The 15,007-nt window shown below is 35.8% G+C and overlaps 1 protein-coding gene across 11 annotated transcripts in view; it reads left to right on the forward strand.

Annotated features, from left to right (window-relative positions):
• Positions 1–14,579, forward strand: part of LOC131429493 (tyrosine-protein phosphatase Lar) — a 415,517-nt gene extending 400,938 nt beyond the window's left edge. For all 11 annotated transcript variants that reach the window (XM_058593632.1, XM_058593642.1, XM_058593640.1 and 8 more), the window contains 3 exons: positions 31–163; positions 224–640; positions 8,674–14,579. In XM_058593632.1, the coding sequence (XP_058449615.1) occupies positions 31–163; positions 224–640; positions 8,674–8,742 (619 nt within the window). In that variant the 3' untranslated portion in view covers positions 8,743–14,579. The remainder of the gene's footprint in view (positions 1–30; positions 164–223; positions 641–8,673) is intronic.
• The last annotated feature ends 428 nt before the right edge of the window (positions 14,580–15,007 follow it).

A 15,007-nucleotide genomic window follows, 5' to 3' on the forward strand; every position in this document is an offset into this window, starting at 1 on the left:
AACTTGATAATAAAAATGATTATCTTTCAGGTATCGATACCGGAATGCTTACATCGCTGCACAGGGACCGTTACAGGAAACCGCCGAGGACTTCTGGCGAATGTTGTGGGAACATAACTCAACCATTGTTGTTATGCTTACCAAATTGAAAGAAATGGGCCGGGTATAATTTTCATACGATTAGCAAAATGTCATATGGTTACATTGTTTGTTTTTTTTTCAGGAAAAATGTTTCCAATATTGGCCTCACGAGCGTTCGGTACGGTACCAATACTACGTGGTGGATCCGATCGCCGAATATAACATGCCACAGTACAAATTGCGCGAGTTCAAGGTAACCGATGCGCGCGACGGATCCTCACGCACAGTTCGCCAGTTCCAGTTTATCGACTGGCCTGAACAAGGGGTACCGAAATCAGGCGAAGGATTCATCGATTTCATTGGCCAGGTGCATAAAACAAAGGAGCAATTCGGTCAGGACGGACCCATAACGGTACACTGCAGTGCCGGAGTTGGACGAACGGGCGTTTTTATCTCACTCAGCATAGTGCTGGAACGGATGCAGTACGAGGGTGTGCTGGATGTTTTCCAAACCGTGCGAATACTGCGATCTCAACGACCGGCAATGGTACAAACAGAGGTAAGCTACGCGTATGGTTTTGATGGTCACAATATTGATCTAGCCCTACATTTGAGAGCAGAGCCTTCACACTTAAAGGTTTGTTTTTTATCTCTGCGAAAAAATATACCAAAAACGAACGGCGAAGAAATATTTCACTGAAATTTTGGACAAGATTACTTTTCCAAAATACTCGGTTTACTATTCTCGATTGCTCGACAATTCAAAATGTTATACTAATAATCGGTTTTGTAAATTACCGTGTTTACCAGCACCTGGTCGTTTTACCGAAATCAACAAATTGATGATATCAACTAATCGAAATCTCGGTAAACAGCTTTCAGATAACCTAAATTAGGTGATTCATCAAAGTAGCCATTTTTCTTCAGTGCAAAACTGAGCTATGTGAATAAGTTCATGTGTTTATATGTAGAACCAGTTGCAACTAAAAATTGAATCCGAATATAGCGATAGGTTTCGTGATATTAAAAACAAATTTGTTCAATGTTTGGCAATCATTCGTGGCAAGAATTCCTCAGAGAATTCTAACGCGCACAGGATAAAGATCCCCATAACGCTAATCTACTGCATAAAATTATTGATTGGATTCCGGTATGAAATATTTTCTTAAATATTCCATGTTTTATTGAGCCATTACTTTCATTGTAGCCGGAATCTGATTTTCTGCGGGAAATCAATTTGTGTTACTTTCTGAAAATGTCCTGAAACTGTATCCATTCTACTGTGTAAAAGCTTTGCAGTGTTGTCTTCATCTATTGTTGTTTTAACATATTCTAGCCTATTAGTTTAACCGCTAATATAATGTTGAAATCAATAACGATTTTTAACTGGAATGTTTATTTTATATTAAAAATTTTATTTCAATTGATTGCGTAAACCTTGGGAAATAAATCGCACACGGAAAGAAATTCGTTACTGCTGTCATGATTAGAAAATCATGCAACCAATAATTTTAACTTCTCATGAAACCATGAGCAATAAGTCTTCTCCCATGAAAATTAATCATGGTCCGGAAATGCGTTATCTGAGGAATGTATTTCTTTCAAAACTCGTAACTCCAATTTTCTACCCGGATATCATTTTGAATCCTCCGTCTTAAGTGATGTGATGGATTGCTTAATAGATTAATGGTAAAACAAAAATCAGACATTGAAAAACAAGAACTCTTGCTAATGTCTACTTGATCCTGGGGCATATTCATTTCAAAATTGTGTTGTTTTACTTAACGGCTGACAGAGAATCGACCATATAGAGATAACGAACCGAATATTGACTAAGCACGGCTACGCTTTTCATTTGGCAAACATAAATGTTACATTTTGTATGAATATATCTGAATGTATTTCCACAAATTTAATGTGACTGTTGTTGTTAGAGATATTCCAATAGCTAGCGTATACCGAAAAATAAATTATACTATGAATTTGGAACGCCAACTAACGAAAATTAGAAATTTAAAAATGATTTTACTTGATAATAATGACAGCACTGATGCTCGTGTAAATTTAAACCATTCAAGTGATCATCTCGATTCAGAACTATAAGAAGTAAATCCTTCCTTATATCCTTTTTTTTTTTTTTTAAATAACTATTTATTGGAATATGAGTTAAAATTAAATTATTAAGATTTAAATTGGGTATTCAGCCACAAGTGGTGACTTTTCAGCCCTGTTATATATATATGATTTGGTTATTACCATGAAGACATCATTTGCTTCCGCAATTCTGAGATTTTTGTGTAGGGAAAATTTTAAACCTACTTGTATTGTGTAATGGGGAAAAGGAACTTATATACTAACTTACTAACTAATACAGAGAGCGAATCGATTCAATTGAAGATTGCATCGATTTTTGTCGGAATTTGCTTATAATATTATGTGACATTACATCTAATGGTTCTATATTTGTGAGTCTGTGTAACTCATTTGTACTAAACCAGGGAGGACGCTTCAGAATCATTTTCAGAATTTTATTCTGAATCCTTTGAAGCGTTTTCTTCCTGGTGGAACAACAGCTTGACCAAATTGGTACCGCATAAAGCATGGCTGGTCTGAAAATTTGTTTATAAATTAACAATTTGTTTTTTAGACAGAGCTTAGAATTTCTGTTTATAAGAGGATATAAACATTTAATATATTTATTACACTTTGCCTGGATTCCTTCAATGTGATCCTTGAAAGTGAGCTTTTTGTCATACGTTAAACCTAAGTATTTAGCTTGATCAGACCATGTCAATTCCAAGCCATTCAATTTGAGAATGTGATTATTGTTTGGTTTAAGAAAAGAAGCTCTTGGCTTGTGAGGAAAGATAATTAATTGCGTTTTTGCTGCATTTGGTTTAATTTTCCATTTTGACAGATAATCACTGAAAATATTTAAACTTCTTTGTAGGCGACTGCAGATCACTCTTAGATTTCTACCTGTGGCTAACAGACTTGTGTCGTCACAGAATAGCGATTTCTGACAACCAACGGGTAGATTTGGAAGATCAGAAGTGAAAATATTATACAAGATTGGAGCTACACTCGAACCCTGCGGAACACCGGCTCGTACGGGTAGCAATTCAGATTTACAATTCTGATAGCTAACCTGAAGAGTACGATCAGTTAAATAATTTTGAATCATTTTGATCAAATAAATAGGAAACTGGAAATCAGACATTTTTGCTATTAAACCTTTGTGCCAAACACTGTCGAATGCTTTTTCTATGTCTAGAAGAGCAACTCCAGTGGATAACCCAGAAGATTTATTTGATTTTATCATGTTCGTTACTCTGACAAGTTGATGAGTAGTTGAATGTTCATGACGAAATCCAAACTGCTCTGGTAAAAAAATTGAATTCTCATTTATATGAGTCATCATTCTTAACAAGATAATTTTTTCAAAAAGTTTACTGATAGAAGAAAGTAAGCTAATTGGGCGATAACTTGATGTTTCTGCTGGGTTTTTATCAGGTTTTAGGATAGGAATTACTTTAGCGTTTTTCCATCTTTTTGGGAAGTAAGCTAATGAAAAACACTTGTTGAAAATTTTAACCAGGAGTCTCAAGGCAACATCGGGAAGATTTTTAATAAGAATATTAAAAATTCCATCATTACCAGGAGCCTTCATGTTTTTGAGTTTCCTAATAATTGATTTAATTTCATCAAAATTCGTCTCAATAATGTCATCGTGTGATAACACTTGGGTTGAAATATGATCATACTTCAGTGAGACTTCATTTTCAATAGGACTCACAACGTTTAAATTAAAATTGTGGACACTCTCGAACTGCTGAGCTAGCTTTTGAGCTTTTTCGCCATTTGTAAGAAGTATTTGATTTCCTTCCTTGAGAGCAGGAATTGGTTTCTGAGGTTTCTTAAGAACCTTAGAAAGTTTCCAGAAAGGTTTAGAATATGGTTTAATTTGTTCAACTTCTTTAGCGAAATTTTCATTTCGCAAAAGAGTAAATCTATGTTTAATTTCTTTTTGTAAATCCTTAACTATGTTTTTCATAGCAGGATCACGAGAACGTTGATATTGTCGTCGACGAACATTCTTCAACCGAATGAGCAGTTGAAGATTGTCATCGATGATAGGAGAATTTAATTTAGTTTGAGCTTTGGGAACTGAAAGATTTCTAGCTTCGATAATATAATGATTCAAATTATCAATTGCTGTGTCGATGTCCGCAGAATTTTCTAAAATAGTTTCATGATCCACATGATTTTCAATGTGAGATCTGTAATCCAACCAATTAGCTCTATGATAGTTGAAAATAGAACTAATTGGATTAATTATAGCTTCGTTGGAAAGTCTGAATGTTACAGGAAGATGATCTGAGTCAAAATCAGCATGAGTAATCGGTTCACTACAAATGTGACTTTGATCTGTTAGAACCAGATCAATTGTAGACGGGTTTTTCACGGAAGAGAAACAAGTAGGATTACTGGGATGAAGAACTGTAAAGTAACCAGCTGAGAGTTGATTATGAAGTATTTTACCATTACTGTTATTTTGCCTACAATTCCACTGGACATGCTTAGCATTTAAGTCTCCTATTACGAAAAATTTCGATCGATATCTTGTAAGTTTTTGCAAATCGCCTTTAAAGAAATTTAATTGTTCGCCGGTGCATTGGAATGGCAAATATGCTCCAGCGATGAAATAAATTCCATGAATGGTTTCAACTTCGATTCCCAAGCTTTCAATAACTTTAGTATTGAAAGAAGGTAAAATTCGATGTTTAATTTGCCGTTGGACAAAAATGGCAACTCCACCACCAATTCCAGTAAACCTGTCAAATCGATGAACCACATAATGTGGATTACTTTTCAATTTTACATTTGGTTTAAGAAAAGTTTCTGTCACAATGGCAATATGAATTTTGTGAACTTTGAGAAAATTATAAAATTCATCTTCACTCGATTTCAAAGATCGAGCATTCCAATTTAAAATATTCAAATAATTATTTAACATCACTGTTAAATTTTAAATTCATTATAATATTATTTGCAAATTTCCATCCGATTTGAAATGCTTCAAAAAGTGATGAAGTCGAATTCATTTGGATGATCATTTGAAAAAGTTGATCTTGTAGGTAGATCATTTTATTTTCAGTTATATCGCCTAAATCGACTTCATTTAAAGAAGCGAATGGCATTGAAGGAATATTTGTAGGTAGACTGCCATTAGAAGAAGATGATTTGGCCGGTCTACCTATTAATAAATTGTTTTCGTTAGAAGAAGAACTGCAAGGCGGTCCTGTGTTTTGATTATTTACATTAGAAGAAATAGGAGATAGATTTCTACCTAATATACCAGCATAACTGACATTAGAAGAAGATGATGACGAGGTCGATCTACCTGTCAATAAATTGTTTTCGTTAGAAGACGAATTGGCAGGTGCCTTAGAAGAATTTTCAGGTATGTTCTGTAAATTTAAGGTCGTTGATTTGACTTGTTGTCTAAGCGAACGAGCGTTTAAAATTTTTTCCCTGACAGGACATTTCAAATAATTGGATTTATGATTTCCATTGCAATTTGAACATGAAAATTTATCAGTGGTTTCATTCATTGGACAAACGTCTTTCGAATGCGATTTACCACAATTCAAACACCGTATATCCATATGACAATTTTTGGTTCCATGGCCGAAGCCTTGGCAACGACGACATTGCGTTAAGTTTGCAATACGATTATGCCGTTTATAATGTTCCCAATGAATTTTAATGTGGGAAATGAAACGTACTTTTTCTAAAGTTTTCAAATTGTTTACATCACTTCGATTGAAGTGTATTAGGTAAAGTTCATGGGAAATTCCAGAGCGTGGTTTAGAAGTACCATTCGCTCTTTTTTTCATAAGTATTACTTGGGAAGGGGCAAAACCAAGCAATTCTTTTATTTCATTTTTAATTTCATCAATACTTTGATCATTTGATAATCCTTTCAAGACAGCCTTGAAGGGTCTGTCTGATTTTATATCATATGAATAAAATTTATGAAGTTTTTCGGACAAATATCGAATAGGACGTTCGTAATCTTCCAATCCATCCACCAAGACTCGACATTCTCCTCTTCGTCCGATTTGAAATGAGACTTTTACTTCCGGGAGAAAAGTAGAAAGCTCAGTACGGAATGCTTTGAAGTCGGAAATCATCACCGTCACTGGTGGCATAGATTGATGTTTCTTCCCAGAACGACAAGCGTCCATTTTGGGAATTTTTGAAGAATTTTCTTCTATGTCGCTACAATCGGATTCAGGAAGAATCTCGTAAATATTGTTAGACGGCATAGGATCAACGGAAGGGAAATCCGTCCGTTGTCTTTTATTTTTACATTCAGATTCTATAAGATCGTGAATGTTATTAGAAAAATGTTGAATAACGGATTGTGATTTATTCCGTATTGAATTATTTTTAGCCTTAGGCTTGTTGCCTTTCCGGTTGGACGCAGGCATTTTTGAAATTAATGAAATTTTAAATTAAATTAACTAGGCTAAATTAGTCTTCGATTAGACTCCTAGCTAGCCTTAAAAAAGGCTGATTAATTTCTTAGTCACTCTAATATCACTCTTTGTATCACTTAGTCACTTAGTTAGTGATTCAGGTAGCCTTGAAAAAGACTGAAGCCTTGAATCAATGAAACTCTAGGTAGCCAGAAAAAAATTCCAGGAGCCAAGAGCTATACGCGTGCGGTGCGAACGACTGTTCAACACCGACTGATTCCTTATATCCTTATATTACATTTTGGTGGGGAAAGGGTTCCAATCAGCTTTTTACAGCCCTGTCCAAAATGTATTGCCCTCCCCGTTAATTTGTATCAGGCCGAATTAGCGCATGCGCGCCATATAAACGCCTCTTTCAATATGAGGAAATTACATTGTTACCCAGCAGTTTCTATTATTTCTTCATGTTGGTTTTCTTACCTTTGTTCATAGTTTGTATTCTGTTTTACCTTAATTCCAGTGTTCTATTCAGCTGTGATTCGTGTCTTTTGTTGTCATTTTTCACTCCGTACTTTTGCTGGCATGTTATGTTGCTTCCTTAAATGTAAAAGTTAGTTGTATGCAATGGTGTTTATATTCTTACCAATATTCCTTTCTAATTCTTTCAGCATTTTCGTATTTCTTGTTCCTCATCCAGTCATCCGTTTCCAAAAAAAAAAAAAAATAAATAAAAAAAAAAAATTAGTGTTTCATTGATCTTTGTAGAGCAGCTCATCATGGTTTGACGGATAAGAACTGAGGACATGCGTTTTTATTTAAATGATAATAACACTTGGGTTTAATAGTATTGCTACAGCATGTTCACATTTCGTTATCTTCGGTTAATTCTTGACAGTATATTACCATCCGCTCAGGCACTTTTGAACATCTGGTACACTGACTCGCAATCGAAATGTGTCACAACCAATTTGATACAACACACCCGAGGGAACGGTATAATGTATGTTGTACACACAAAAACACATACATACACACAGGCACATACGCATGCACACATGCATACATACCTACATGTATTCCACAAGCAAGCATCACAACATTGAGTTACTATTTCTATTCTAAAAGATTCTAACTAAAATTTGTGTGCCAATAGTCATCTCATTAGTAGAGTCACCATGTTATTTTACCGATTACTCGACTTTCAATAAATTTATTGAGATAAAATCGAATACAAAATCTTTGTCTCGTCTGTAAGAAGCAATGGAACATAAAAGTAGTTCAGAAATGATTCAATACTGCTGTTTTAACGAACAAAAAAAAATGCTCCAGATTTCATGTTATTCTTGAAATTAATCTATCAAACAGAGATAACAGATCTCACTCTAACTAATGGTTTTCGTACATGAAATGACTAATGGATTTGAGATGAATGGGGGTACCGTTACCCAATTTCTATCTCTTCTATTGGTCGATCGTTAGTCCTGAGCTGAAACGGTGGCCTTTATTACCGTTCTTGCATGCACTCACTCTTACATTTCATTCACACATCATCTCACCCATCAGGTCCCAAACGATACATCCTCACAATATAAACTGGATGAACATCGTTTGACAGCTATCAGTGGTTTGCTCATTGGTTCGGTCATTATTATTTTATTATATTCTACAATATTCTATTTCATTCCACAGTATTCCATGGTACACAAACCACCAATAAACGTCAAAGATGGATTCGATTTACCGTTCATTTATTGTCATCGTGTGAAACCCAATTGGGATACGTTTACTCTACTTAATTTTCACTTCACACTGGTAATAAGGGCCGGTAGTATGAAAATAAAACATAAAAAAGAGCTCAGTTAAGCCCTACCGGCCTCTCCAACCCCGGATGTTGGAGCGTAATGCAATCAACATCTTATTCAAGTCGTTCCATATATTATTCATTAAATTCAATTATGAAACTAAAAACTGTAACGCATATCTTTATCAAATTGTAACGCTTATTGATTGTATGTGATGATGTTTGCAATACCGTCAAGCCCACCAACCAAAGGGAGGGGATTCAGAACTATAAGAAGTAAATCAAATCTTAATTTTGTCTTTGTAGGATCAATATCAATTCTGCTACCGGGCTGCCCTCGAGTATTTGGGATCGTTTGATCACTATGCAAACTAAGCATAGAACAGTAGAAGAAGAAAAAACACCGGACGCAAACAGTCACAGGATGCAATATATGATAGCACACCAATACCTAAATTGTGAAAATGATGGAACAATCGTTATTAGTTCAGTGACAACATACCAGATAAGTGAGAAAATCATTCCAACACCGAACACAACATCACCATCATCATCACGAATGTCTAGCTAACCTAACGGCGAGACGATTTGTTTAAATCTAAACAGCAAATGAGGGCAGCAAGACTACGCCTGATAATGACTCATAAGCATTTTCACATCATACGCATCCGTAGGCGTAAAGTACTAGCAATTCTAAACAGCTCTCTTGAGGTAACTTTTTTACAATGTGATTTAAGCGAATATCACACATAATCATTGCACAGGAACAGCTGAAGTGAAGCTAGCAAGTAAATAGATAAAAAAGCAAGGTTCATCTCATTCTACCATTAGACGCATTCGTTCAATCAAAATCAGTAGCATTCGAGTACATGAAACAAACTTTTCGGACTAGATCTAATGTATTTTAAATTAAAACAGAGCAAAATTTGACGTTTATCGATTCAGAACATCAATAGTTAGAATGAAATCTTTAGCGAAAAAATATCAAAGACATTGAATCAGGTCTTTTAGGTAAATAACAACCAAAAGTGGAATATTGTAAACAAATTTTCAGGATAAAAAGTTACTACTTAATAATGCAAAACAGTAATATAAAGCAGCATTCAAATTACGGCAAGAGAAAACTGGACGGCGACGACGAAGTGATTGCTCCAGCTAGCATCATACAAAAAAAAGTATTGAAATCATTAATTGTATCAACAAGAACTCTTACTACGATACGCTTGAATTAAGTTTCTGATGGCTGCTAACCAAGCCGGAATGGAATGTGCACGGAAGGCAATCGTAGTCTATTTTTTATAACCAGAGAGCGACTGTTCAGTTTAAGAAGCAAAGTGAGTTAAAATTCATCAGACTGATATTGTAAAAGTAACATACCTAACTGTAAAAAGTTTATGAACAGTACTTGATAGGTATCACAGAAGAGATATATGTTAAGCATAAAATAATTGATAAACAAGATCATATATATTAGACAAGTTGACCTGTTTGAATCATGTGCAAAATATAAAGCGAACCCTTTAAAAGAAACTGCTTGAAGAAAATATAGGTAATTCAAATACCGTAGGAGAGCAAAGCAAACACTATATCACGATGTAGACTTGTAAACAGCTAGTATTTAGGTTTGTACAGCAACAACAATTACTTTTCTGTGCAAACTCACCAAGCTGTAGGTGCATCGGGAATGCATCGCAATCAGCCCCAAACAGCATCAGCCATTGAACTTTGGTTTGGCAGTCGTCCTTTCATTGGGTTCATTTCGTAACGCGACTACGTTATTATACTCCTAGATTTTTGTGTGAAACTTTAAACGTGATAAGTTAGACTTAACTAGAAGCTTAGACTAGTACTCAGCATCATTGGCGGATGTAGTAAATCACTAGAGTGTACACTTACAGGCAGCATACTACTATTGGCATATGCGCATTGATTTCTGACGTGAAACGTGGCTGAGTTGGGCGTGTTTTTACGTTGCGAATGTTCTGGAAACCTATACGCTTTAGCGACAGTAGGGTTTTGAGGAGAATAAATAACCATATCAGATGCCTGAATGCGCATCACAGAAGAATCTCACTACAACGAGTACGACAGGTCATTTAGGATTAGCATGTTTATAATTTGTGTGGTAATGTTGAGGAACTGTGTGGCCAATGGATTTGTTCCGGGAAGAGTAGATCTTGTTGTATTCGAGAGTGACAAAGCTAAAAAAAAAGTTTCGTCGAAGGAGCAGCTGAGATTGATCACCCAAATACAACTGAGACTAATTGTTCGAAAATGTTCAATTGAATAGAATACACCTCTTACACCACTCAGCGATAAATTCTGATAAAATCTATTTCGATTATAAAACCAAAAGGCGTACAATCTAATGGTAGTTGGGTGTCTTCGCATTTTGAATATTCGAATAACATTTTCGTGCGTTATCTTGAAAAATAATTTAGAACGTACTTACCTTACCTTACCTTACCAGCCCTGGGGTGTCCCTTGCAGTATCAAGCATACGTCTCCAAATAACTCGGTCCATGGCCGCAAGTCGCCAGCCACTCAAGGCACGGATGCTTCGTAAAACGCCCTCCATTTGGTCGATTCACTTTGCTCGCTGCGTTCCTTTTTTCTTGTACCAGTCAGATTCGATTCAAGAACCATTGAATCTGTGCTGTCATCCGACATCCTTATAACATGCCCAGTCCATCGTAGACGTCCGATTTTAGCTGTCCTTATGATCGGTTGGTCTCCTAGCAGCTGTTGCAATTCGTGATTCATACGCCGTCTCCACGTTCCGTATTCCATCTGCACTCCACCATAGATGGTCCACAGCACAAACAAAAACACTAAGGGCGCGTTGGTCCTCTGCCAACATAGTCCAGATCTGGTGGCCATAGATAACAACCGGTTTAATGAGTGTTTTATAGATGGCCAATTTCGTGCGGTGGCGGACTTTTCTCGGCCGAAGCATTTTTCTGAGTCCAAAGTACGCACGATTTCCTGCCAAAATACGCCTCTGAATTTCAATGCTGGTATCATTATTGGCGGTCACCAGTGAGCCCAAATACACGAACCACTTCGATGTTGTCACCGTCTATCAATATTCATGGTGGAAGGCGTAGTGTTTCTTCTCTAGAGCCTCTTATTCTCATGTATTTTGTTTTTGACCCATTAATGGCTAGTCCGATACGCCTAGCTTCAGCTTTCAGTCCGATGTATGTTTCCATCTTCTCAAGGTTACGTGACATAATATCAAAATCGTCAGTGAAGCCAAAAAGCTGTAAGGACTTTCGAAACCACACGTGTCGAATCACACCTTCCAAAGCAATATTGAACAAGATACAAGAGAGTCCACTGACTGGTTGTAGAAAAAAACATCTTCATGGTCTGTTGTTAATCAATCTTTGATTTCTGGCGGATCCTGTGAGAGCACAAAAGAAGTGTTATGTGTTAGAGGATTTACGGTTTTGCCTTTCCCATAGAGCATAGCTTGTGAATAGAGGCCCGAAGAGCCAAGTGTCATATATTCACAATCTTCAGAACAAATTGACTCAAATGACATGTTCCCCTGGTTGGTCGCTGATTTGTACCTTGGTGACTTCACAAACACAAATTCAAACGAAACGTTTTATATTCCCTTAGCCTGCCAATGAATTATCTTGTTTCACAGCACTCAGAAACGGGACTTTAAAGACTTTTTTAAGGATGGATTCAAAAATCTTCAACTAACCTAGACAACTTGTTATCCCAATGTTAGGAGGTTGAAATTCAAGCCTGCCAGAAAGCGAAGTGAAGAATCTAGGGACAGGTTTCGGCATTCACTTACCATCATATATCCAAATAAAAGATCCTATGTGTTCGAAAACTGCTATTTAATTTTATCCGGAACCGATATCCGGTTCTGGAATTACAGGGTGACAAGCGTTAAAACAGCCATTTCAACAGTGTGTCTCTATGAGTGAGAATGCAAAACAAAGAGATTTTTTTTAAAGGAATAGCTAAGATCTAAATGATGAGGGTTAAAAACATATATAATTTTCATAGGTACTCACAACGATTTGTCAAAAACGATAGAACCTGGTGCACCTAGAAAAAATTGCCCCGTGGTAAAACTTAATTTGCCACCCCCATCGTTGGATTAGTTAACAAAAACAAAAATTCTCTGGAGGGATTGATTTGATGAACAAAAATGGTTCCAAGACTTGATTTGCCGCCCCCCAAAAAACTTTGACTCTATTTGCAGGGTTAGGAAACAAGCAGATAAGTTGGGTGAAAGGTCTTAAGCATCACGAGTTACAAAACTATCTGCGTCTTTACATTTCCTTGCATTTAACTTTGAATATTGATAATGGTCGTTTCAGTTGAACGAGACAAATTATTTTCAGAAGTAAACTACGCATATGTCATCTGGGACATATTGAACACAACGCTCCAGCATGTAGCAAAATTGATAGTTACTAGAGTGAATCAGATTCTAACAAATAGATGAAGTTGCATATTTTTTTTCTAAAATCAAAAATTATTATTCAGAGTTTTGGAGCAAACCATCTAATGAACGTGGTCATGTTAAGTCGAAAAACAGAGCAATTTTGATTTGACTAAAACAATACACCGATCAGAGTCAGTTCCAATGGTCACATTTCCAAACATTACCATACACATGATGAAGAATTCAAAGGCCAACCAGCACGACAAAATCAGCTCTAACAAAACACACGCCACAAAGCATTTTTTCTTATGCAAACGAAGATCGAATAGTAAACTTGAGTATATCAACAGTGTCATCTGCCCCCATTAAGTGTCAGCGCTATTATCATTAGAAAGTAATAGGTTTGTATTGGATTACATAATTAAGTACCTATATGACAAAAGGAGCAGCAAGCAGAAAATATTCGAAGTACACGTAGCAACACTAGTAGCAAAGCAATTATCGTTTAAGTACTATACATTGAGTGGGATTTGAGTTTTAGACGTAAACATTTTCTATTGAAATGTGAGTGCGAAAAAATAGTAACATTAATTATGTGTACCATACCTATCGATATTGAGACTTGGCGAAACCGATCGCGCAAAGTTTCTCCTCAATCTTTCTACCATCTGCAGCTATAGCTTTTAACCTCCAGAATAAGTTAGACAGTTAAGCCTATTGATTTTATGTTTACACCATTGTTAACTAGCGCAGCTATGAACAAACTGAACGAAACAAAACGAGGCCATACAGTTTATTAAAACGGGATATTTTTAATTAATTTTGATTGATTTTAACAGTGTTATGGTTTAGCAATTGTCCTTGAACCGTTAAACATCGTCATTACAGTTAACTCTCATCTAAACGGTATTAAGTTTGATCATTCCATTGATTGTCCATTTTTTATATCGATAAGTGTCCAAAGTTCAATTTCCTCAACTACTGAAATACAATCGTCCCACGAGTTACATTTTTACCTTATCCTTATTTTCTAAAATCTTGCCGACGAAACGCAACTTAACGATATTACTCCAACAGACTATGAATTATACATTTACGTTTTAAGCAATACGTTAGTTTAGAACTATGTCATAGATATACGTTGATAAGAATGTAGTTATCGTTTGGTTGTCAAAAGGCAAACATACATACATACAGTCACACAAAGAGCAAACAACATAAGTACCACTATTAGGACTACATGCGAAGGAATTTGAATCCACCTGTACAGACAACAGCACTACTATCGTAACGGTTACACAAATTCGATAACAGCCAGTAAAGAAAAAATGTTACAACAATTAGCATACCAACACAAAAAAAAACGACAAGCAGACATATAATTTGTTATATATCGAGGGAACAGAGCAAATGAAGATGTTATTTTTGCGGGCAAGTAAACCGCAATTGTAGGATGAAGTGAAAGTCATATTTTTGTACGGATACAACGGGAGCCACCAACTCAGCGATGGATATTGCTAGACAAACTCAAGCGGAAGCCGTTATCAACAACAACAAATGTGAATAGTTGAGAGATAGAGTGCAATACAGAAGATTATGGCCGATTACGGGGATGCGTCATGCATAAATTTGAATATGTGTTTCATCTGTTGAACATTGAAAGATGAGAGAATCTATTCAGATGCAAACAGTCTGGTGTTTTAATTTTGGTAGAGGATAAAATGCAGAACAAAAAAAACGATAAATTGAAGCATTGTCGAGAATAATTAGGTTATACCAATAAAAAAAAACAATGAAATTTTTTGTGGTCTGATTTATGTTCAACTAGTTTTGAAGAAATCATTAACCGGTTTGGTCACATCTTTTCAACTAAATCGAATTCAAGATGTATCTTTAAGTGTGGAATCTGAATGATTGCTCACCGACAATTGAACACAACAATCAATGAGATCAATTTAATAGCGCAGAGAACAGATATCCAAGTAGAGATTTCAATTTGTGTAAGAAATTTAAGATTTTTTCCTATACAGTCGACTCAAGAAACCGCTCAGCGGAACGCGTTTCAGCACCCGAGATAAGATTATGGAAAAATCGCAAATGGCTCTGATGGTCATACCGAAAACTGAATATAAAAACCTGTTTTAATCCACCTAGTGGTGTAATGATGTCTTTCTCATGTATAATATTGTGATCTTCTATTCAAAAAATTTTTCTTCGATTTTTGAA

Source organism: Malaya genurostris, chromosome 2, assembly GCF_030247185.1.
Source record: "Malaya genurostris strain Urasoe2022 chromosome 2, Malgen_1.1, whole genome shotgun sequence".
NCBI classification, from domain to species: Eukaryota; Metazoa; Arthropoda; class Insecta; order Diptera; family Culicidae; genus Malaya; species Malaya genurostris.